This window comes from Coptis chinensis, chromosome 6 (assembly GCF_015680905.1).
Source record: "Coptis chinensis isolate HL-2020 chromosome 6, ASM1568090v1, whole genome shotgun sequence".
Classification (NCBI taxonomy): Eukaryota; Viridiplantae; Streptophyta; class Magnoliopsida; order Ranunculales; family Ranunculaceae; genus Coptis; species Coptis chinensis.
Window position 1 is genome coordinate 4407899 of NC_141461.1, and position 23937 is coordinate 4431835.

Genomic DNA, 23937 nt, shown 5'->3' on the forward strand with positions numbered 1-23937 from the left:
TTTGGCTCTATAGCATGATCCAAGATTGAAAGTGTATTAAAAATGACAAGAGATGGTGGATTATGTGTTGGACACGTGAAGCCTTTCTTAATCACAAAATCACCCAGGCACTACAGCATACATGGATGGAGAGATCCAAGATACGAAGTCTACAATAGCTTTTTGTTGCCAAAATATCTTGATTCAGAGCAGGCGATAGAATGATAGAATAAGACTGTAATAAGTAAAATTCTAGGTGGCGAAAATATTGCAACACTCCAGAATGCTTGCATGTTTCCAGGTCTTGTTACGATCTACTATTGCTGGAACTGGTAGACAAAAAAACTGAAAAGAGTGTCTGGCGCATATTTGCAAGTCAAGGCAAGCATTGGCTTCGCCTTTGATTATGCCTTTCTACACTGTCACCTCTACACATCCAACTTTCAATTGTTTGATAACTTCAAAAGTTACCCTTTTTGACCGCAATACTCTCCACCAGTCCCGCTGTTAAACAGCTGCTGACCATCAAAGTCAGACCCTTTTTTTAGATCAAATAACAACCTTGCCCAACCCACCAAAGTGGTGAATAACAGAATACTATATGGCCATATCCATTTATCCACTATCTTCTAAAATCTAGAATGATAAAATAAGAGAATTGTTAGCACGCCTGAACACCAGGAAAACATCCATTTTATGTCATGTTCACTTGGAGTTTAGTGTATTTAGTCCTTAGTTGATGTGCTTTGAAACGACTACTTCAGTCAGTGTTAGCTAGTGGTATCCCCCCACCCCCCAAAGTCGACAGGCTCCACAGGATTTCATTTTGGGGTGCACAAACGTTCGTTCATCTCTCCTCACAACATGATATTGTGTTGTCCGTGTGTAAGTGTCGAATCTTGCAATGCAAATAAAGTCAATACTCACATGGTTAACATGGTGATATCACAAAGACGTACTGATGAGTGATGCTTACCTGTTTGAACTTTGAAGTCCATGACTGCAGTCTTTTACGGGCTTAAACCTCACAAGACTATAGCACAATTTTGCATGATCTACAAAAAATATTTGGACCAATTGGTCCCTGAAACAGAATTAATGCTCACTACTATCACGTCGTAAGGAGGCTTTTTGTTTTTCTTAATGGGGGAGAACATGGGGAGAATTTTCCACTGTAAAGAAAATATATGAAAGCAAAATGCGCAAAAAAAGTAACTGTTCCATAAAAAAACTTGGCGTTCTTACATCCTGTGTGTACTATTGAGCCATCAGCACAGCCAAATCCAAAAAAATTTACACAACATACAATCAAATATGAAATTTCTACTTACTTTATGCCAAATCCATAGCAATCGAACCTCTGAATATTGATTGTACAGTTGCGCAACAAATCAAATAATGGAACCTAGTATGGATTTTATTGCGCGGAAAATAAAAGAATCCTTGAGTACATACATCCATTGAGGGATTCAAGCCATCATCTGCACATCTTTGGTTAACTACAGTGGATTACAAGCCTGCATAAGACATCAGACTGAGTCACTTTGGAGAACCCCTCCCAGCCACCACCGCCATCACATCAAAGCCATACAACTCATAGTAATCTTCTTAGCCTTGATACTTTCAGCAAATATCTGTAACTCTGCTTAGGACATATACACCATGTGCAAGACACTTCAGGCATTTAAGCATGATTTAACATCTCCTGTTTGGAGCTAAATGGTTGGTTTGCTAACTTCAATCACATTCGGATAAGTCATCCAGATTGGTTTCAGGAACATAACCATATAACATCGATTCAAGAGAGAGTTGATCAAGAATTGCATAGATATACTCTGAATCCATGTGAGATTTATCTCCAGCCATAAATTCATGGAAGCTACAATCTATCTCAATGGCACTGACTCCTCGTCTCTTTGTTATTCCATGAGCTTTCATTGTTCTCCTAACCTTACCTACACCATCCCATCTTCCTGCTGCAGCATACATGTTTGAAAGAACAACGTAATTGGAATCAGAATCAGGCTTTGACTCAACAAGGTATCCCATCAACCTCTCAGCCAAACTGATATTCCCATGAGTTCTACAAGCAGCCAACAGTGACCCCAATACAACTTCATTTGGCTTCATAGGCATGCTTTCTATTACACTGAAAGCATCTTCCAAACGTCCAGCACGACTAAGAAGATCCACCATACACCCATAATGCTCAATCCTAGGGGCTATTCCTTGAACTTTTGTCATGGCATCATACAACTGCAACCCCTTTTCAACTAAGCCTGCATGACTACAAGCAGTCAGAGCACCGGTATAACTGACTCCATCTGGTTTAAACCCCTCCTTTTGAATCATACAGAAATGTTCAAGTGCATCCTCTGCATGCCCATTAATAGCCAAACCCACAATCATTGAATTCCACGACACTAAGCTTCTTGTTTCCATGTTCCTAAACAGCTGATGAGCAAATTCTATACATCCGCAACGCGAGTACATATCAATCAACGAGTTTCTTACCCTTATATTCTCACAAAAACCATGACGCATCGCATAGCAGTGAACCCAAATGCCAAAACCAAGCACACCAAAATTAGCACATGCAGCTAAAACAGCAATAACAGTCACATAATCAGGTTCCACTCCAGACACCTGCATTTCTCGAAAACACTCCAATGCTTCCTCGAAACGCCCCTTTTTCACAAACCCATTAATCAAAGCAGTCCAAGTAATCTTATCCCTACCAGGCATCTCATTAAACAAAACAACCGCATTCTCAAAATCCCCATTCCTCATATACCCATCAATCATTGTATTCCACGACATCGAATTCTTCACACTCATTTCATCAAACACTCTTCTAGCTAAACCCACCTTACAATACTTCCCATACAAATCCATAACAGCAGTCCATAACATAACATTTTCTTTATCAAAACCCAGTTTCGAAACATACCCATGTATCGAAACTCCGAAACGGTGAGACTTTGACGGAAAATGTGCACAACCGGATAGAAGTGTAACGAAAGTAATGTCATTTGGTTCATTACCAGCAAGTCTCATTCGATTAAACTCACTTGCTGCCTCAGATAACATTCCTTTTTTACAGTAATGAGTAATGGAACAAGTCCATGAGACTGTTTGATCTAGTTTTCTTTGGATTAAAAGACGAGATTTATTGACAGTGTTGGGATTCGAGGTGGGGAGTTGAGGAAGTTGAGTTGTGGAGGAACAAGTAGCGGGAAAGTTCATACTGTTTTTTAAAAAAAAAACATTACCGTTGGAAAATAAATAAAAATGTAACGTTGGAACATTTTTAAAAAAATAATAAAATAAATAAAATGCTGACGTGGGACACACACACAACCTTGCAAACAAGACTGAATTCTGATAGATGGAAATTGGAAAGTGTAGTTTGCTAATACATCAATTGGGAGTATTACAATATGGATTATACAGCTAATACAATTTACACTTGTGATCTCAGGCGCCAAACAATCATTGGTAGAGAAAAATAAATAAAGGAAATGTGAAAAGAGCAGTACAAAACTGAATACAACAAGAGGAAGGTAATTATGCTGGAGCAAGTGAGCAACACACATAATCTTGACGTTTTAGAGCTGCTGCTGCATGAAATTCTTGAACATGCAACACCACTTATGAGAGTGGGTATAAGTGTGACATCCAGTCATCTAAGCAATCATCCTGCAAGGGCAAAGGGGGATATATGTCAATGGTTAAAGGAGCTACAGAGAGAAGCTACAACACATGATTCTAAAGTTATCCTTATCCATATATTCGTGTCATTAATTTCCAGATTAGACTGAGCAAAATTCACTTGGTTAACAATAACAAATGGAGGACTTCATATTATTTCCATTTACACCAACAAAGGGGAATATTAGTAATAATAGTAGAGACGTGTAACTTTTTCTTCTCACAATTGTTCCCCTTTCATTGATCTGAATCAGAGTCTCAGAAGTCAGAACACTCGTACAGTGCAAATGGGATACCATATTATTGTCCCACAAAATATGCATAAATGCAAGAGCATGGTTAATATATAGATGAAAGTCGGACAATGAACACAAACTATTAATCAATGCCACAAGGGAAGATATTCTCCTAATCCAATTTTGATGAAGAGTTTCATATAACTTCATAACTGTGTCTCCTTTTAAGTATGTAGATGCTTGCAAATATGGTTCAGATAAAGAAATAATGGAAGGAGGACATTTTTTGTTCTGTACAATGCTAATAACTATGCTTGGGGAAGTACGAGTACAAACCAATAGTAACTTAACATTCGGTGACCCTCTCTCATAAGCAAAATACTTATATTACGATAAAATGATAAATGACTTACTCAAACTCTCTCTGATCCATCAAATGCTAATGGGAAATGAAATTAAGATTGTCTCCAATTATGATGTAAAGGAGATGCAGGTCCAGAGGAAGCAAACAACACCCTCTTTACAAATGGGTGCTCCAACAGCTGAGCTGCTGTGGGCCGATCATCTGCACTAACTTGTACGCACTGGAGGATAAAGTCGCGTGCAACTCTGGAGAGGGAATTAGGAACTGGAGGTGGTTCACCCCTCCCAATCCTAAATAATGCTTGCATCTGTCAAGGCAACCCAAGATAACAAGTTAATAAATGCTTATATACTGAACGATGGATTTTGAAAATATGACCTCGAACAAATATTTTAACAAATATTGGCTTAGACAGTGTATCCACGTTCGGTTCCCTACAAATGATCCCGTTCCACAAAGCAGTCATTTCGCGGAACTTCATACTTGAGAATAGTACTGAGAGAAATGGAACTCTGACATTGAAAGTAAGTTCATTAACCAATTTATTCCACGTCACAAAGATGATATATCAAATTGAGGTCCATTTGACTGAAAACTATAAATGGAATCACAGAGTTACATGAGATTCATGGTTAACCAAAAATAATCATTTCCACGTGCTGATACAAACATACTTGGCAGTTAAATTAGAAATTCATAGCTAACCGATACAGGATCGACTAGCAACCAGGTCTACTTCTTCGAGGATTAATTGGACCAATTAAGAGTTTTCTGCGAATGATTTTCATGTCCAGCACCGACTAACTACACCAAAGAGAAACCATCGAAGCTCTAGATTTTGAACATTGGGAGGAAAAAAAATGTTACCTTGCTAGCTTCTTTCACTTTGAATAAATTATATAACCACCGATACTATCAGAAGTCACCAACCAATAATACAGCTCATACTGAATGTCACTTAAATGCTAAAAGATATCATCTACCACTACTTAAATATCGGTTTACATTAATGCTACAATCAATGACAAGCAAATAACTTCTCAATTAATTCAATCAGAAAAAAAGTATTTAAGACGGAATTTGGCAGAGAGAATACTTACAGATTCCAAATGAGAGTAAGGAACTTGACGAAGTTAACATCTCCAAGACAGTGCAGCCAAGACTCCATATATCAGCTGCAAGCCCATAGCCATGACTCTTTTGTTGACAACCTACATTTCACAAAATGTATTATGACTTAACAAAACATTACATACATTATTCATGAATTCAAAAGGCAGATCATCCATGCATTGATTGGTATTGAACGATTAAACCTGACTTCCCCAATCAGATTGAAGTACTGACAATTCCCCACCTAATGCAGAGTGTAAAATGGCATAAAAAAAATGCTCACCTCAGGTGCCATCCAGAATGGAGTCCCTTTGCTAGACTTCACATCATTGAATTTGGTTGCCTGCGAAGGTGAACAAAAAAGCAATATAAGGTGACAAAGAACTACAATTGCTTAACAAGTTACAGGAAGCGCAAAGAAAGAAAGAAACCTTTGCCAATCCAAAATCTGCAAGTTTCACTGATCCACTGGCATCCACCAATATATTAGCACATTTAATATCCCTGAGATGACATAAAAAAGAAAAGTGTGTTAGATAGAACTTAGAAGTAGAAGGGAACAGAAGCAGCCCGAAATATTCAGGACAAAAAAAAATTAGTCAAATCTAAAAGAGAACTCCAGTGCTAAATAACCAAAACACTAAGGCAAGCTTAGAAATCACTTGAGAAACTGAAACCATCCCATCCTAACCATGCTGAATGTTTAAAATCAGTGTTTGTGTGTCTTTTCGGGGGGGGGGGGGGAGGACTTCAAGTCGCTAAATTTTAAAGCATTTTCTTCTAGAACAGTAACTGTTAAGTGTGGTAATAGTTTGAATTGGAAGCAAATCCTAGGACCACAAATACCTAAACACCATATAACAATATCTGTTGTCTCACCTGTGAAGCACATTACGGTCATGTAGATACGTCAAACCATGGAGAATCTGCCTTGTGTATGCAGAGACCTGAGAATCTTGCAAATGATACTTCTGATAAAGTTGAGCAAGAGAACCTTTTGTGACAAGCTCGAGGAAGATATATAGTTTCTCCTCATCCTGAAGAAATATGACGGAAACAGAATACACTTAATCATCTCTCCAAGATTTGCAAAAAAAAAAAACACACACACACACAAAAAATAAGGAGTTATCAACTCAAGAAAGCCCAATAAAACACTACCTTGTCTGTGCCAAGATACTGAACAATGTTTTCATGCTCAAACTGACTTAATAGAGAAATTTCCTGAACCAACAAGAACAAACGGAGTCATAAGGAAGCAATTCAAGGAAGAACATTGTTGTCATACTCCATAAGTACAGTAAGATAGATTAACGTCTCACGAATAAGGTGGCAATTCATAAAAAAAATAAAGATAAATAACATCTAAAAGCACTCCCAGGACTTTAAGTTTGAATGCCAATATTCAATCTAAATTAACATGCTTACGATGTTTTTGACAAACTGCAATTAAAAAAAAAGTCTAGCTTGTTACGAAAAAATAAACTTAAGCGTATCTCACCTGCTCAAGTTGAACTATACTCTGCTTGGCTTGGCTCCCTTGATCAAGCAAAGAGACCTCTTTCACAGCAAAGAAAAATCCATCACTGCAGAGACACTAGACTAATTAAGAAACCATGATTATGCTACTGCATTAGCAGGTCAGAATCCTACCATATATTCATTTCTAGAATGAATTATGTAGGGGGGGAGGGGGGAGACTCAGGTCAAATTCATTGCACCTACACGACCCATTAGAAGCTGCCACAGACATATCAACAAGTTGCGCTAGTGACACTATCTACTAGGAAGCTATGCTAAGCATGTGAAATTTCTACAAAATCAAATCCTCATAGCTCCATTTTGTTAAAAATTCTCTTACATGGTTTAAGCCAGAAGATGGCAATGTCCTTGATATATAAACAACACTGAAAACCCGCTAAACCTGAGTATTATAATGCTAAACAGTTACAACTACCTAATTTTTCACTACCAAGTTGTGCTAGTGACACTATCTCTAAAGGAGCTACACTGAGCATGAGAAATTTCTTCAACATTCAATCCTCATAGCTCCATTATAATTCTCTTACTAAGTTTAAGCAAGTTGAAGACTGCCGTTTTCATCAAAATCCACTGGAAGCTAAATATTATACCGTGGGTCAAACAGCTACAACTACATAGTACTCTTATTCATGAACTAGATTACTGACAATGCAGTGGTAAGACAGAAATACACAAGTAAATTGAGTTTCAAAACACAGTCTACTTACTCGCTTAGTCCTTCGTACACAGTTCCAAATGATCCGCTGCCAAGAAGACTACCTTTCGTCCACGACTTAATATCCCGTTTAAATCTAGCATTAGGCGAAATAATATACATAGGATCCGTATTCTGACTCGACGAATCATCATCATTTGAAGTGGAAAACGAACACGATTCCGATAAAAGTGTAGTCTCCCCAAACCTCACTCCCCCATCTTCTTCAATAATCATCCCATCCATTCTCACCACCACCTCATCTTCCTCCTCCCCATCACCATTCTCTTCATCAGATAAACATCTATAAGAGTAAGACCCTCCTTTACTATCATTATCCGGCGCAAACGACTTCAAAATATCCCAAGAAGAACCTAAATTATCCAAAACCGGCCTCGAAACCAATGGCGGAGGCGCAAGAACAGGCGGTCTAATCCCTCTAATCCCTCTTTCACCATTACCCGCATTTAAAGGAAGTAAATTTACACCTTTTTCACTACCCCCACTATCTAAAACCCTTTCCCCACCGCCAAACCTACTCAAAAAACAATCTTTTTCAACACCCACTTCATTTTTAGGAAAATAAAGTTCAGAAGAACGTGATTTTCGAGTTGACTCCCAAAGAGAAGTGGGTATTGACAAATCATCTGGTCCAGATAAACCCAAGCTATAACAAATTCGATCAATCTCACCTTCTGTTCCTTCAATACGGAAACTAGTTTGAGTCTTTGCGTAGGGTGAGATGTCTAGTGAACGAGTTCTAAGTGATCCCACGTCATTAGAAGTTGATGATGTGAAGCTAGATGAAGATGGTGCTTCGTAATCTATGTTTTTAATTGCGTTTCTTCGATCAAGTTTTGGTTTTCTTCGTTTTTGTATTAACGAGGAGAAATCCATTTGAAGAATTTGGAAAAGCGTTCATTCGTGGAATGAGGTATGAGCTAGTTTTTGGCTTTTTCTTTTTTTTTTTTTTTTTTTTTTTGTGTTTTGAGACAAATGAAATGAAATGGCTGACTGAAGTAGAAAAGAAGACGAGTCTACGCGTGGACTAGTGTAGCCGTGTCTCAAGAGAGAGAAAAGTAATTGTGTGTGAGTGTAACATTTTGCACGAGTGCCACGTGGAACTAACTCGTTCAACCCTTTGGAATTTCGCTAGACGGAGATGTTTTGTGAGCAATTATGTAAGATTCTTTTGATTATTAACTAAAACTACTACCATAAAAAAAAAAAAAAAAAAATTATTTACAGATGATTGTTTTTTTTGTTGTAAAATCACTAATTGAGTCTTCATAATCAAGATTTTTTACCGAGATTTTTTCTGTGCAGTTAAATCGCTACTCGGTCGCTACTCGCTTGAAGAGCAAGTAGGTGTAATCGGTCGGAGATTAATCGGACGATTTTTTATAACACTATATTTCTTTACAAATAATTATTAAATATATTTAACTTTAAAATACCAACATAAGGAAGCTAATTAAAAACCCAATCAATTAATAAACAATTAAAACACTCAATCAACTAAAATAAATATGATTAAAATGTAGAATTTTACAGAATCGAGAGTTGGTTGAATCGGCGAAATGTCGAGTTCAATGTTTAACATTGAAATAGTTAACACAATTACTCGGCTAATCAGGCGAGTACTCTATGAGTTTTTGAGCCCGATTATAATCGAGGATTAAATTGTTAGTCGAGTCGGCTAAGCAGCGAGTAGCGAATACTCACCGATTACTCGGGGAGTACTCAACGATTTAATAGCCCATTTTTCAATAGATTGCATTGGCAATCCGTTCAATTTTTGCTGTGACATGGTGGTCGGCCAAGAGGTAACATCTGATCAACTTCAATTTTGGAAAGATTTAGTCACACTTTTCAAGCAATTATAAAAAAAATCAAAATTTGTCATATTGTAACTAAAAATAAAGTGTTTAAATAATGTTTTGGTTCTAGTCTCAAACAAAACTAACCATAAAAAGGGGAAAACACCAATACCACATTCATAACATATAAAATTAATGGTGGTTATAATTGAAGTAGTAGGGAAGCTTGATCAAGAGTGGGGTTCGTAATATATGTTTTTACTCGTGTTCCTTCGATTGAGTTTTGGTTTTCTTTGTCTTAATGAGGAGAAATCCATTTGAAGTTGGAAAAATATTCATTAATGAGGTATGAGTTAGTTTTTGTGATTTTTTTGTTAAGAGAGAAAATGAAATGGGTCGTCTAGAAAGAGAAAAGTAAGATGCAACTGTGTGGGAGTGTAACCCTTTGCTGAAGTGTCACGTGGAACCAAACTATTGCATATTGGTATGGACATTAGCTGTTTAAAAATATATAGAGGAGGGATCCATATTTAACAGTTTATAGAATGGTCTCTATTTTTTCTATTGAAAAAAAAAAATTAGACTCACTTGAAAATTTATATAGATGCCAAAAATGAATTGCAAAATTTTAAATGTTAAAACAAATTCTATTTTCAAATCAACATTTGAAACGGTTGGAGATTCCAAAATATGTATATTTTGTAGATATCTTCTATCTAATAAAAAGCAATGGTGTGAAGTTCTTTGTGAGACTCCATCCAAAGGTTCTATCGTTTTTCTAAGTTGTGATATATAAAGCAGATCCAAAGTGTTTGGAGAGTTTGTGTAATTTTGTTAAAGTGTAATCAATCTTATGAGATCTATCCAAAAATCAACCAAAAGTCAACAATTCTGATTTGGACTTATAAATTGTTGGGCAAGCAATTTGGCATAAACCGTTATAAGCCTCCAATTGATTTGGGCTTATAGATAATGGGTAATTGGGATGGCCTCATATTTGTATTTATAAATTGAGTTGTTTTCGTTGGTCTTTTGTCTTGAATATTTTACGCTTTAAGATCAGACGCTTGCACGGGCGCGCGATGAGTTGTCGAGGATAATGTCGCAGCGCCGAGGGTCTCAGGTGGCGTAGGCGCAGGCATGCCCTAGTAATCTATATAGTGGTAAGATTATATACACAAAGTATCAAAGGCACCCAAGTATCAACCATTAGTTCAACTTGTTGAACAAAAACGTGTTGCATATGGATATCTCCCCAAATATATATATATATATATATATATATATGAGTGAGTCTATAGCAACACACACTTTGAACCGAAACTTGTGAACACAATGACGTGGCAAGCAGAGAGACCTTGATTTGCAGTACTTCTTTGAGAAATACACACGCACCCCCTGCCTGATGAGTGCCACTTCATTGTGTTCACAAGTTTCGGTTCATTTTGTGTGTTGCTAAAGACTTTTTGTGTATATATATATATATATATATATATATATATATATATATATATATATATATATGTAAATTTGAGCACGAAAGTGTGTTGACTCTGTTCTAGTAATTTACTAATCAAAGACAACGAAGAGAATGGTCCCAGTGAAACACGCTCGTTGGTTAAGTCTACTAAGCTAGCTAGAATACGGATGTTGAAATTATTGCTTGGTACGGACTCTAAAATCCAGCCTCAAACAAAATGCAAATGATTTCTATACTGTCAAAAATTATTCAAATCAAATTTAAACATGATCTGCTATTTCATAAATTTACGTCCTTGATTTCATATTTCGAATTAAGAATGCTCAGATAGGCGAGTGCTGAAGCAGCCTCTAGTTAAGTACTTCAAGAATGTAACGGAATTTCTTATATCAGTTTCTTTTTATTTATTTTTTAATAGCATTTGAGGGAAACTTTAGTGTGATTTCTCAGAAAGCCGCCTCCAGCGCATCAGTTTATGAACAGTTTGACTGACATTAGAAGTTTAGAACCCCTACAGATAGGGATTTCGACATATATCTAATGGTTGTTATGAATGTTGTTGGGTTTTTATTCCAACACTTAAAAAAATAGGTCAATGGAGCACATATAATCATAGTTCGTGATTCCGAACGAAACTCTGGAATTCTGCCTGAAATTTCGGTTTTCCAAAAAACCAGAATTCCTAATATAGAGTCAAAATATCTGAAATTCCAAAAGAATTTGAAATTCTGAATATAATAGGGTCGAAATTTAATGGATTTCAGTTTTTGGATTTATCGGAATTCCGAAAATTCCGAAATCCCGAACTATGCATATAATCAATTTGATAAAACCATCATTCTCTAAACTAGTCTTCGAACCCGTCCTACGAACGGGTGCCGTTATATTAAATTATTGTAAAAAATATTAGCAACTATGCATAGCTATGAGATATTAAAATTATTTTAATCACTCATTCAAATTAAAAAGGAAGTAGCAGACATTGAAGTTAGTTTAATGCAGTTTGTAGCAGTTTGATTGGGAAGTACCGGATTGGGTTAATGTGTAAGGAATTATGACTTGTTGATAGGATACTTAAGCTTGTTGTTGTTAGTTCTAGTCATGGGCTGAAATTCACACTCTAAAGCATACAACTATCTGTTCAAATATTTATGCTTAATTCATAGATTAAAATAACACATGTTAACTAATATTATTAAAAAATCTAATAAGATTGATTTTTTTTTTAGAATGTGTACCTTTTTTTTTGTAGTAGCTCTGAATCCTTGTTTATGATGATAAGTTTTCTTAAAATTATTTTACTTGAGGCATTGTTGTGGTGTATTTATAGGTGTAAATTGATTAGGCTTCCGTATTTGATTTGAAGTTTAGTTTGTGTATTATTCTAACTTCATCCACCTATAATTGTACTATTCGGCTAATGTCGCAAATATGGTTTGGTGTCTTTAACTTGGGCTTAAGCCCATTATATTTTTCACGAATAGACTTGAGGATTTTCTTTTCTTTTTCATGTTTGAGGTTGGTTATTTCAACATACCACTTGATTTCACGTTTGAATCTCTTAATTTCGTTTTCTTCACGTGTTAACATTTGGGCTATATCTCATCACATTTCTTTACTTGTTTTATCATTTCCCACACTTTTTTTTCCTTGTGAGGCAGACTAATAGAGGCTTAACACGTTTTTCAATCAAATCGACTTTAAAACAACCCCAATTACCATCAAAATCATTATGTTGGAATCATAAAGAAAGTGTATTGGTACTTGCTGCAACCAATCGTCCTTTTGACCTTGATGAGGCTGTTATAAGGAGGCTTCCACGGAGGTAAAAGTTTAAGTACACTCTCAGTTAATTATCATTTATGATAGAGGTTTTACTTAGGCAGTTTGCTGGTACAGATTCAGATTGCATACTTAAAGAACAATAGCAGTTATTTTTAATGTTAATAGTAGTTGTGAGTAGAAGTGTTTGTGTTGTTGAGATGCTTCAATCTCCAGATACACAGCTTAGGGAAATGTCAGCATCTGCATTGGGGAGATTGGCACAGGTATGTAATGATTGGTTGGTTTTGTTTGATTCTTTTGTATCAAGTATTGTTGTTTTATTTGGAACTTATGTGTTCTATTTGATGTAGTCTCTTGACGCTATGAAATACATGTTATTTATTAGGTAGTAGTTAATCTTGTGGTATTTTTATTGCAAGGAGTGTGGGCCTTCCTCGGCGGAGTCAAGATCTTTGTAGGTCTTGTGCATAATCTCTCAAATGGTCTGAATCCCCAGTCAAGCATTACTTTGACATCTAGTCATCTTGTTGGATTGAAAAGCTCACTTTGCCAAGTAATTGTATTGCTCTTTAATTTTGACCCATCCGTCTGTCTTTCAAATTTTGCAATTTCATGAAATCGTCCCCGCCCATCTATCTGTTGGCATATCTAATCTTAACAATAAGTGAATCTTTCTTCGAATCTTAGGATGGGGATTCCCAGGTGCTGGATAGGTTCCTTAGATTAAAAAATGAGGTTGCCGAACTTTATAGTTTCCTCTGAGTTGTGGAATAAAAGCTTGTGTTGCAGTTTCTTATTGATTTTGACCGCTTTACAGGAAAAGGTTTATATCCTAAATGAATTGGCATTAATTTAACTTACTCAAGAAAAATCAGCATAGAGAAAGACCTTTGACTGTAACTTTCTTGTATTTGTTGTTTCCAGTCAAGACAACCTGGTCAAGAATTGCAAGCGACCAGGTCATTATGCCAGGGAGTGCCCTAATGTGGCAGTTTGTAACAACTGTGGTGTTCCTGGGTAATGAAACACTCTCCTCCTCCATCTACATCCAAAATTTTTTAATATGGATATGTTATCTTTCCTTGGCATTGTTATCAGGCACATTGCAACTAAGTGTTCCACCAAGTCATTGTGCTGGAATTGTCGTGAGCTTAGCCACATGGGCAGTGATTGCCAAAATGAGGGGATATGCCATACTTGTGGTAAGGCTGGTCACATTGCCAAAGATTGCGCGGCGCCTTCTCTACCACCTGGTGACCTTAGGGTTTGCAACAACTGCTATAAGCAAGGCCATATAGTTGTTGACTGCACAAATGATAAGGCATGCAACAATTGCTAGAAGACTGTCCACCTGGGTCGTGACTGTTCGAATGAGTCATGTTGCTAGGCAGTGCCCAAAATCTGAATTTGTAGGAGAAAGAGGTGGTGGAGTTTGCGATAGTGGTTACAGAGACATTGTTTGCCGGAGCTGCCATCAGGTTGGGCACATGAGCAGGGATTGCACGGGGGGCTTGATGATATGCCACAACTGTGGTGGACGTGGACACATGGCATATGAATGCCTATCGGGCAGATTTATGGAGCGTGCACCCCGAAGGTACTGGCACTTTCAAAGAAGAAGTTTATGGGCGGGTAGGTTTAGCGAGGATGTGGTTGTTCTTTTCATTTGTGTTAACATGGAATTTTTCATCACTTTTTAGTTAGTTTCAAGCTTTTAGGTCGTTTATAAGCTCCAGGTTCCAAAACCGATTTTCTTGGTCATAGTGAATGGTGTAATATGTCATCTAGATATTAATTTTCTTGGTGTTTTTTTTGACGTAGTAATGGTAGATCTTCTTGGTCGTGCTAGACACTTGGAAGAAGCCTTAAACCATGCAGCGACGATGCCTATTGAGGCATGTGGGGAGCACTCCTTGGTGTTTGTTGGATCCATGGAAATCCTAATTAGAGAAAAAGGACTCAGAAAGAGCGCTGGCTGCAGCTTGATGGAAGCAGAGGATGGGATTATACATGAGTTATTTGCTGGTGACGTTACGCACCCAAAGTCAAAAGAGATCAAGGAAGTACTGGAGGAGCTTTTACAAACATCAGTTGGACTATTGACTACGACTGCTGGAACCCCCATTAGGATTGTAAAGAACCTCAGAGTGTGTGAGGATTTCCACACTGTGATGTGTGGTGCGTCTTTGATTATGAGGAGAGAGATTGTTGAAGGATAACATGAGGTTTTACCATTTTCATGATGGATTGTGCTCTTGTGGTAATTTGTGGTGATTTAGGAGAGTTTATATAATGGAGTTGCAAAACTGCCCCGATAATACTAAAAAAATCTAGACATCTAAGAATGTTGTCGACTACCTAATTCTTTTGCACTCCTAATGGTGTGTTTTTTTTTTAAAAGATCATCTGGTATTTGGCATTAGAATACTGAAGGAGGAACTCACTATCTCATTAATATTTGGAAGACATTGTCCAGTATTTACATTGTAGAATGTTCAGGGCATCCACTTATTTACATTTACTCATTTCTTTTAGAAGGCCAGCAAACGAAACAATGCTATGATACGAATACCTACTCCAAAGGTAACAAATGACTTATATTTTTTTCGATATCTAACACAATATAACTTGAAGTAGTCGAATTGGAAAAGCGAGCGTGCTAATATTGTAAATTTAAACTAAAAATTAACGGACTCAATAGTGACAAACTTTCATAAATAAGAAGCATTAAACCTCGGCCATTAAAAAAATACTATGTGACCAACATAATAAAATTTTGGTATTAAAGTACTAATCCTTATGGTTTTCTTTTCTTTATTATGGAACTCTCCATGCCCTTCATTCCTTTAATTTTTTCTTTGAGATAATATATTTTATCTTTGTTGTGTTTATCATCAACCAAATAATCTAGCATAATATTTTTGAGGATGTCGAGTTGATTCTGTTTCTCTTCAACTTCTATTCTTTTCTTCATAAGTTCTTTAAAATTGAAGTTTTCAATTTCCATATCACGTTCATCCTTTATAAATTGTATTGTGTGAAAAGCTGCTAAATCCTCTGCTTTTGCAACAGAATATGTTGGGGTTCCATTAATTTCTTTAACTATGACGTCTTCACTGTTAAAGAATAAGTCTTTTGGTACCTTTAATGTCACAGTGTTTTTGAATCGTCCGCTCTCTAATTCTGTGTTGTAGATTGCAGATGGGACACCATACGTAATTCTTGCCCATCTGCCACAGGTTGGATGACATTTTTAGTAACCAAGCAAAAAATATCGAGTCAAGCCATTACGTCGTAAAAACACGTAGTTCTTCATCCAGCGTTCTCAATATCTAGCCTGTACTTTTTTCGCATATGCATATTATTATTTATTGAGATGTTTTGTCCAACATTGTAACTGTTAAGACACACATAATTTTTATCGTTTAGAAACTGATGTTGAGGAGTTTTCTAGGGAAGGCAGTTATTTTTTATAGAAGTGTCTCAAGTTCTGCTATCAAGACACTAAAATTCACAACCCTATTCTATGCAATGTAGTTGAAACAATAAGAGTTGTGAATGCAAGAAAAGAACTTAGAAGAAGTAGTGGTTACAGAAGATCTGAATTAATATGTTCCGAAAGGTAAGTCTAACATCACAACTTTTTATTTGCTCCTTTTCATCAGTATTTCATCTTCTTCTCCCTATTATTCTTCTAAATTCTTCTTTTCTGTTTTTTTTTTTCTAAACGATCTCCCCGGACTTTATTTTTCACTTAATCTATCAATCCTTTGTAGTCTTCATAATAAATAGTATTCTTGTGTATCCTGTAGTAACAGAGTCTGTTTTGCTCAATTATAATCCACGAATCACTTAATTTTTTAGTAATCATCATTCCATTGTAGTTGAAACTATTTTCGTCAACATCTATGCTATCCATGTGGTTTACCTGCATTATTTGTTCGAATTTTAGTCACAATTAATATAAAATTTGATTCATATATAACAGAAAATATGAATATGATACTGAACTATCTTTTTCTTATTATTCAAATTAGGTTTTTAACTGTATTAGCTTGTAAAACATGCACTATTATTTCTATTGCTAAGAACAAATACATCGAATAAATACCATGGTAGATTATGAAATTACCTCGTAGATGATCTTATCTCTTATTAATAATCTGCAAAAGAAAATAAAAATTGTGTAAGTTTTAAAAAAAAATCACTACGATACTTATGATAAGCCTGTATAAAAATTGTTAGTATAAAAAGTTTTTTTTTACCTTCTGCTACTGCATTGTGGTATACGGGAAGTTGTGTTGTTAAATTTATAAGGATCTATTGTGATATGGTTTTAGAAGTTTAGTTAAACTCATCTTTATAATGTTTCTCTTTTATGAAAACTCTAAGTAGGAGTCCATTTGATATGTAGTCTTCGGTGAAAGGTGTAAATGGGTCTACCGAAGATACTTCATGGCAATTACAGAGTCTTTTGTTAGAGTTGGTCACTATGTATTAGTGTTTTGAGTCTTGTGAAGTTGTCTTTATTCCCAGAGAAATGATTCAGCATGCACACTTGCTAGCTGACTTATGGAAGTCTAATATTGATCTGGGTTGTAATTTGGTTGTTCCCATGACAGTCCAAATCTCTTTCAGTCGAGTCCATCACTCATTATATGAACTCCTTGCTATTCCTTCTTGAACTCTGGCAGTCCAATTGACTCCCATCAGCCCATAGCCAGTATTACGTTTAGATCACGATGATGACCATGTCTGAAAATAACACTGATAAACACCAGAACAGAGGACGTACCACTACTTTGAAAGTGATCTATGTTTGGCAATATCTATTATCCCCGCCTTACCATGTTAAAGATCATTTGCACAAAAAAAAAATAGGTGAGCCCTAAAGTCAGAAGTTTAGGGCCTATTTGTAATCAAAAGTTTAAATGTATGGAAGTTCCGCTCATTTTCGTTCAGGGTCATATTGGATTGAATCGTGGTTTCTAACATATTTCTATGTTTTTAAGAGTTCCAATTCTTGATTTTCCGAAGTTCAACTTGATACAAATAAGCGATATGTTCCAACTCCTTAAATAGACAAATAGGTGGAGCAAAGTTAGAAATGCGAGAAGTTTAAGATTGTTATATGGATGTTGGCGAGTGAGCTTCCAAAGAGTAGAACCTTGGTTTAAAGTCCCTTTAAACAATCCTAAATAAAGTCAAAACAGAAAATATCGCTGACTGTAATTGGCCGAGTTCATGAGCATGAATACAGACATTCCTTTAGGTATTCGCGAGAAATGTATTCGCTCAATTTGCCGATGGTATGTCGCTTAGCTCATCGCTAGAACCTAGACCGGTTATGACATGCATAAACACTATTTTGGAGTGCATAAATAAGGTCCACACATGCACACACCCGACACAACAAAGAGCTGGTAAAACAAAAGGATTTCAAGCTAGGTGTAGGAGTTGCGTAAAAGTAGAAAATTGGATGGTTTCTTGAGCAATTGCCAATGTTGTAGGTATTTATTTGGACAAACTGTTTCCAGAAAAGCTGAGCCAAATTTGCATTTGCAGGGAACTGGAAAGTCGGATAGAGCGAGAGACAGGGCAGAAGCTTCCATGTGGTCCTTCAGAGAAACTACCACCCACTGCCCAAAGGATGCGCTGAACTGCAGATACCAGTTTCTGTTTGGATTATTTATTGGGATTGTACTTATACCAGTACTTATACCATGCAACTTAATCGTGTCCTTGCAAAACATGGTGTGAAGTAATCGTAATTAAGTCGTAACAACAATAACAATAGGTAGATTTTCTTTTGTATCCTCATTGTTGTGGTTGGCTTCTCCGGGTTCTCATAGTTTGGGTTTCTCCGAGTTCTCATACTTTGGGTTTCAAAAGAGAAAGAAATCCATTGAAAGAGCGACGGGGATGAAAGAATGAAACAAAATAAATCCAAATTTTTAGTTACTTTATCCACAACCACGTCTGAGAATGGGGTTTTTCTCGATGTTGGAATCTAATATGTTTACTCCTCCTACCATTAATGAAGCTTGTACATCAGAAAAAAAAAACTCAGCTAGAGATAGGAGCCTATGCCATCGAAACAGTAGCTGTTGGAAGAGAAATATCCTTCTCCACCTCGAGGATTTGTTGGTTGGTATTTGCATGGTTTGGCCGGGCTTCTTGAAGTGTTTTAGTAACCACTCTTGCCCCATCTCCCTGTCATTGTGATTTTGTTACGGGCTCCATTTGAGTTGCTTCACTTTCAACCCCATCTGGTGCCCTTTTTTCTTCAAACATCATTGTCTTTGCCTTTTTCCTCATATTCTAGGTCCACGAAGTCCACCAAGGGGACAAAGTCACCATTTGGCGCAAGCTCGGGCAACCAACAAAGTCGGGACTTGTTTGCCTCTAGTAGAGCCTTGCACCTAGTTTGATACTCCTCAAAAAGACAGCCCAAGAACACACAATGTGCATCTTACATATGATTGAATTGCGGGGCTTCTCGAGCTAGTTTCTTCTCATATCGCTCCTCGAGGCACGCGCTACTTCTTCTTCAAAGATGAGCATCTTCCTAGTCCTTCTTCTTGCGTAGCGATTGATGGAACTTGTTATATAGTGCCTTGCTCTTCGACATTCCTCATTATATTTCTGGTCAATCAATTTAAATTGCTCATTCTTCTCTTCCAAATTTTTTTTTATCCGTCTCGACGAATCAGCTGTAGCTCGTTAAAGGCGGTGGAGTCCGATTAGCAATCTTCTCCGCTTTGTTTGTTAGTGCTCATCTTGGTTGCACGGAGCTCCAAATGAGTGCGAGTTAGATCGTTTTCAAGCTTACTTTCGGGGAAGAGTGTAGTTTTTCCATCTCGAGCATGCAGGGACCAGACTTTTACAACACGGTTGTTAAGCTCTGCGGTCGCTCCAATAACTCGCGATGAGAAACGAAAAAAAAAAATCAGAAGGACAAAGAAAGGTAGAACTAAATACATGCATAACAATAGTAAATAGGAAAACAGAAAGCCTCACCCCTGATAAGCATCTGGCTATGTGGGTGTAAAGTTATGATGCATCCCTATATTGGGTGAAGTACGCAATGTCAGCTAGGAGCCGAGCTCAATGAACTAACCCAAGAGCAACGTCATCCATGAAAGTAGATTGGTCAGCGTTCAAGGGTCCCTTTTCAGGATTTCCAACAATGAAAAACTCAAGGCTCCAAACAGTAGGTCCTTGAAGAGGTAAGTTTCCAATACTCAGAGTATTGGTATCACCCCTCCTGCATGGTTGTAACCTCTCCAACTACTGCTCCGGTTGCCTCTCCAACTGCTGCTGTGGCTAGAAAGGCATTGGAGCAGAATCCTTCTTTTGTGGCCACCCTTGCTGCCTCAATACCCTTTGCAACCAATGTCCTTTCTTCTCTTGTTTGTCGGATATGCTCGTAGCATCGGTTTCCAACTCTACAATTTCAACAGAGGTCGAAGATAAAACTTTAACTTTCTTGAATGTATCAGTCCTAGCATCCCCCTTTCGCTTGGATCCAGAAGTTGATAATATAATTTAATACTTGTTTCCATCTTCTCTAGTAAATTGAACTTGCAAGTCTCGCCCTGACTTAATTACCCTTTTAAATTAGTGTTTTTCTCAACTCAGCTATGATATATTTCAGACAAAGAATTATTTGGTAGTTGTATCTGTGCCTCTTTATTAAACACTTGTCGGCCTTCAGGAATCTGACATCGCAGAATTAGAAACCTTATAGGAAAAATGCTGAACAATTACATGTTTAGGCTTTCACAATTTAGTCATTCTAGTACAATGTGGAATAGTCATATATGCAAACCATCAACTCCGGGCTTTTAGATTGTCATCTTACGTCTGTCTCCGATATACACTTGTGGTGGATGTAGCATGTTTTTGTTCATCCTTTGTCCATTTTACTACTTTTTGGAAGTTGTTTTTATTTTTCTTTGTGGTACTCTAGGTGTCTTTTAAGAGTTCTACTGAGGCTTCTTGTTCTTTTGAAGTTCATTTTCAGAGTCTCGCCTATATGTAGTGTTTTTATAGGACGTTTGGTGAAACTTTTTTTTTTGAAAAAAAATCTTAGATTTCTTAGTTTTATCTATTTTTTTTATGGGTTAGTTAGACTTACCCCATTACTAGTTACAATTAGGGATACCCCCATTTTCAAAAATATTAGGGTCACCCCCATTTTAGCGAAAAGACCAAACTACCCTTTAGCCATGAGTCAAGTCAACAAGTGTTGACCGTTATCTCGAAAGTCAACTGTAGTGAAAAGACCAAACTACCCTTAGCCATGAGTAATGACGTATATGTAAAAACCCTTTGCGAAAAAAAGGGTAGTTTGGTCTTTTCATGTTGTAAAACATTGACACTTTTGACTTTCAAGATAACGGTCAACACTTGTTGACTTGGACGACACGTTAAAAAAGGGGGGGGGGTATCCCTAATTGGAACTAGTAATGGGGGGGTAAGTCTAACTAACCCTTTTTTTATTTATGCTATGGGTGTATCATGGTGGCACTTAAGTATATGTATAAACGTTAACTATTATATCTTTTGCGAGAATGTTGCTTATGACACTCTCACGTCGATGCATTTGACACTGCGTAATTGAATGTTGTAAAAAGTACATATTGACACTTTTCACGTCGATGTTGTTAGGGAAGAGTGCTCCTATCAACGTTGCCACATTTGAAATATTTTTTTGTACCTGAATTTCGGGAAGATTGTTGGCCACAGAGAATTTCTTCTACACATCAAAGGTTCAAGGATTACTTCCTTTAGGGACTATGATTTTTAATATGGAAACATTTTTAATTTTTGGAATATTAGTCCTATGAACAATATCTTATGCATTTGATTGGTTCGACATTTTGGAACAGTTCTTTGGATTGTCTTCCAAGGCATTTATATCTAACTTGGTGTTGGCTGGGGAAAAGTTTTGTGGAGAGGATTGGTCAAAACTACAAAAGAAGTACTTTTAAATCCAGTTTGTGGTTCGGTATGCCGGAAAATTCTAGAGTGTTTAAGAATTCTGTCGGGTATAAAACATCTTGTTCAGCACTTTTACCTTGAATTGGACTTAGTGAGTCTGCACTTAAGTATCTCTTTAGTTCTGAAATTATGGTAGAGTTAATTTCATCAACTGTTTCGTTCCTTGGGGCTAGAATGCTTCTTTCTTTAAGATACTGAATATCTATATATTTGTTGACCAAATCCGGATATATGCATGACATCCCGATATTTGTTGACCAAATCGATATATGCATGACAAATATCTTCTATTGGATTATCACTATCCAGAATAAGCAGGTCTTCAGGAATTTTGATCCAAGTTGATTCCACCTCGTCACTCATTCTAGAAGTAGGAAGATTTCCGTCTCCAAGGTCTAAAGCCCATTTGCTAAACTCTTCAATAGACTTTGTTGTAGCTGATTTTATATTTCCATTCTTCAACAAGATGTTCTCGTTAAGGAAATACTTTGCAGCTTTTTCCATAATTTTGACTTGTTGATAGAAGCATCAACAACAATAGTTCTTTTCGCCTCTTGGAATGACCGGTAATATCATTCAAATCTCCTCCCATTAGGAATGTTTTACCACCAAATTGTTTGCCTTGTGATTTAAAAGGTCCTCGATTAATGCGGTTTCTTGCCTCAAATCCATGTCTATGAGTCATTGGTGCTTCGTCCCACACTATTAGATCAGCCCGTCTGATAAGGTTGTGTAATAATGTCCCTTGAGAGATGTCACAATTGGTGTTTTCATTAGTCGGAATAACAATTTTAAATCTAGAGTGAGCAGTTCTTCCACCTGGAAGTAGGAGCACAGCTATCCCAGACAACGCAACTGTAAGAACAATCTTTCCTTCAGACCAAAGTTTAGATATAATTGTTTTGTAAAGATATGTTTTGCCAGTTCCTCCTGATTGAGATTGAACTGCATCATTAACAGAGTTGAATACCTCACGTTGATTAGCGTTCATTCCGTTGTTAAGAATCTTATATTCCTTTCGCAACTCATTGCAATCGTAGTCTAATTCTTTAACAATCAATCTGTTATCTGTGGAGATCCTGAAAGACATATTAAATTTCGGGAAATCAGGAATGTTTGTGAGAGATAATCCTTTTTCAGCCATAATTTGTTCAATCTCACAGAGAGTCTCATTTCTAATATGTTCTTCAGTGAGTTGGAGATTCTCATTATTGTTCTTCTTTCTATATCGAAACAAAATATCTTCTCCGAGGTGCTTTTGATGTTTCTCCCAAAGTTTTTCAAGATATGTCACCCCACAAAACAAAATCAATGTGAGGAACAATTGTCTTAAAGATTTTGGAACTTGCCAATGACTTGCTTCCTCCATAGCGTCATCCCATTCGCTGTCGTCCTCAAGTAATCCATGTGCCTTGATATAAAAATGAAAAATTAGAATAATAATGTAACAATATGAATTGCATTTTAATAGTAAACTATCATAAATGAGCTGAGGTTTTATGATTAATACGTACTACTATTTCTATATTTATAATAGCTTTCAGTTTAATAACATTTTGAACAATCCAACACTACAAAGTGGTTTTAACTTTATATGACTAGTGAAGAAAGACTTATATCTAGAACAGCTGGGTTTGACCTTTTCCTATCCTTCCCCCATGTGTTTCGATAATGCTTTTCTTCCTCCTTTGTTTGTACCTGACTCATCATGTGCATATTTTCCTCTTTGGTTTTGATATTTGATGAACAGAAAATCATGTACAACCAATCATTTTCTTATAAATTAGACGCTTCGTTCCCCTCCCCCTCCTGTTACTGTGTCTAAACTCTAAAGAGTTGAAATCTTGAACTGCATAGGGCTGACATTAACATTTACTTTCTGTCACCCGAAGATTGTGCAGTTTCCATAGCAAACATTATTCGCCACAATGAGTCCGAGTACTTGGCATCTTTAAAGGTTTGCACTCTGATATAATTTATTTTTAATATGGGTGAATTCCTTGACAGTAAATATTTACTAATGTTTGCACTTTGGCAGGCTTCCTACTTGAATTTGCCAGATACCACTTTCAAGGTACTTCAGTTGTTTTCTTTTCTTTTTTCTTTTCAATATCATAAGAGAAAATACAATAGTAAAATAAATCATAATGAGTAGTAACAAAATGTTGTGTGCGAGTTGTGTGCTGGTTTTTAAAACATGAACATAG

At 36.6% G+C, this 23937-nt stretch overlaps 4 protein-coding genes and 1 pseudogene across 4 annotated transcripts; 2 read left to right on the forward strand and 3 right to left on the reverse strand.

The window, feature by feature from the left end:
- Window positions 1–1178: 1178 nt before the first annotated feature.
- On the reverse strand, window positions 1179–3381 carry PDE247 (Tetratricopeptide repeat (TPR)-like superfamily protein). Its single transcript, XM_086564736.1, has one exon. It carries the CDS (start codon window positions 3223–3225, stop codon window positions 1717–1719), a length of 1509 nt encoding a protein of 502 aa, XP_086420862.1. The 5' UTR covers window positions 3226–3381; the 3' UTR covers window positions 1179–1716.
- Window positions 3342–8657, reverse strand: LOC147490914 (mitogen-activated protein kinase kinase kinase 1-like). The gene is made up of 9 exons (XM_086564735.1): window positions 7653–8657; window positions 6905–6989; window positions 6565–6627; window positions 6283–6440; window positions 5835–5907; window positions 5687–5746; window positions 5391–5501; window positions 4340–4597; window positions 3342–3678 (listed from the first exon to the last, which is right to left on the reverse strand). The coding sequence occupies exons 1-7, from the start codon at window positions 8534–8536 to the stop codon at window positions 5424–5426; spliced, it is 1401 nt and encodes a 466-aa protein (XP_086420861.1). The 5' UTR covers window positions 8537–8657; the 3' UTR covers window positions 3342–3678; window positions 4340–4597; window positions 5391–5423.
- Window positions 8658–12879: 4222 nt separating this feature from the next.
- On the forward strand, window positions 12880–14424 carry LOC147490915 (uncharacterized; annotated as a pseudogene).
- A 123-nt stretch (window positions 14425–14547) lies between these two features.
- On the forward strand, window positions 14548–14943 carry LOC147490916 (pentatricopeptide repeat-containing protein At5g48910-like). Its single transcript, XM_086567140.1, has one exon. The coding sequence runs from the start codon at window positions 14548–14550 to the stop codon at window positions 14941–14943; it is 396 nt and encodes a 131-aa protein (XP_086423266.1).
- A 7262-nt stretch (window positions 14944–22205) lies between these two features.
- Window positions 22206–23099, reverse strand: LOC147490917 (uncharacterized). Its single transcript, XM_086567141.1, has one exon. It carries the CDS (start codon window positions 23097–23099, stop codon window positions 22206–22208), a length of 894 nt encoding a protein of 297 aa, XP_086423267.1.
- Window positions 23100–23937: the final 838 nt, after the last annotated feature.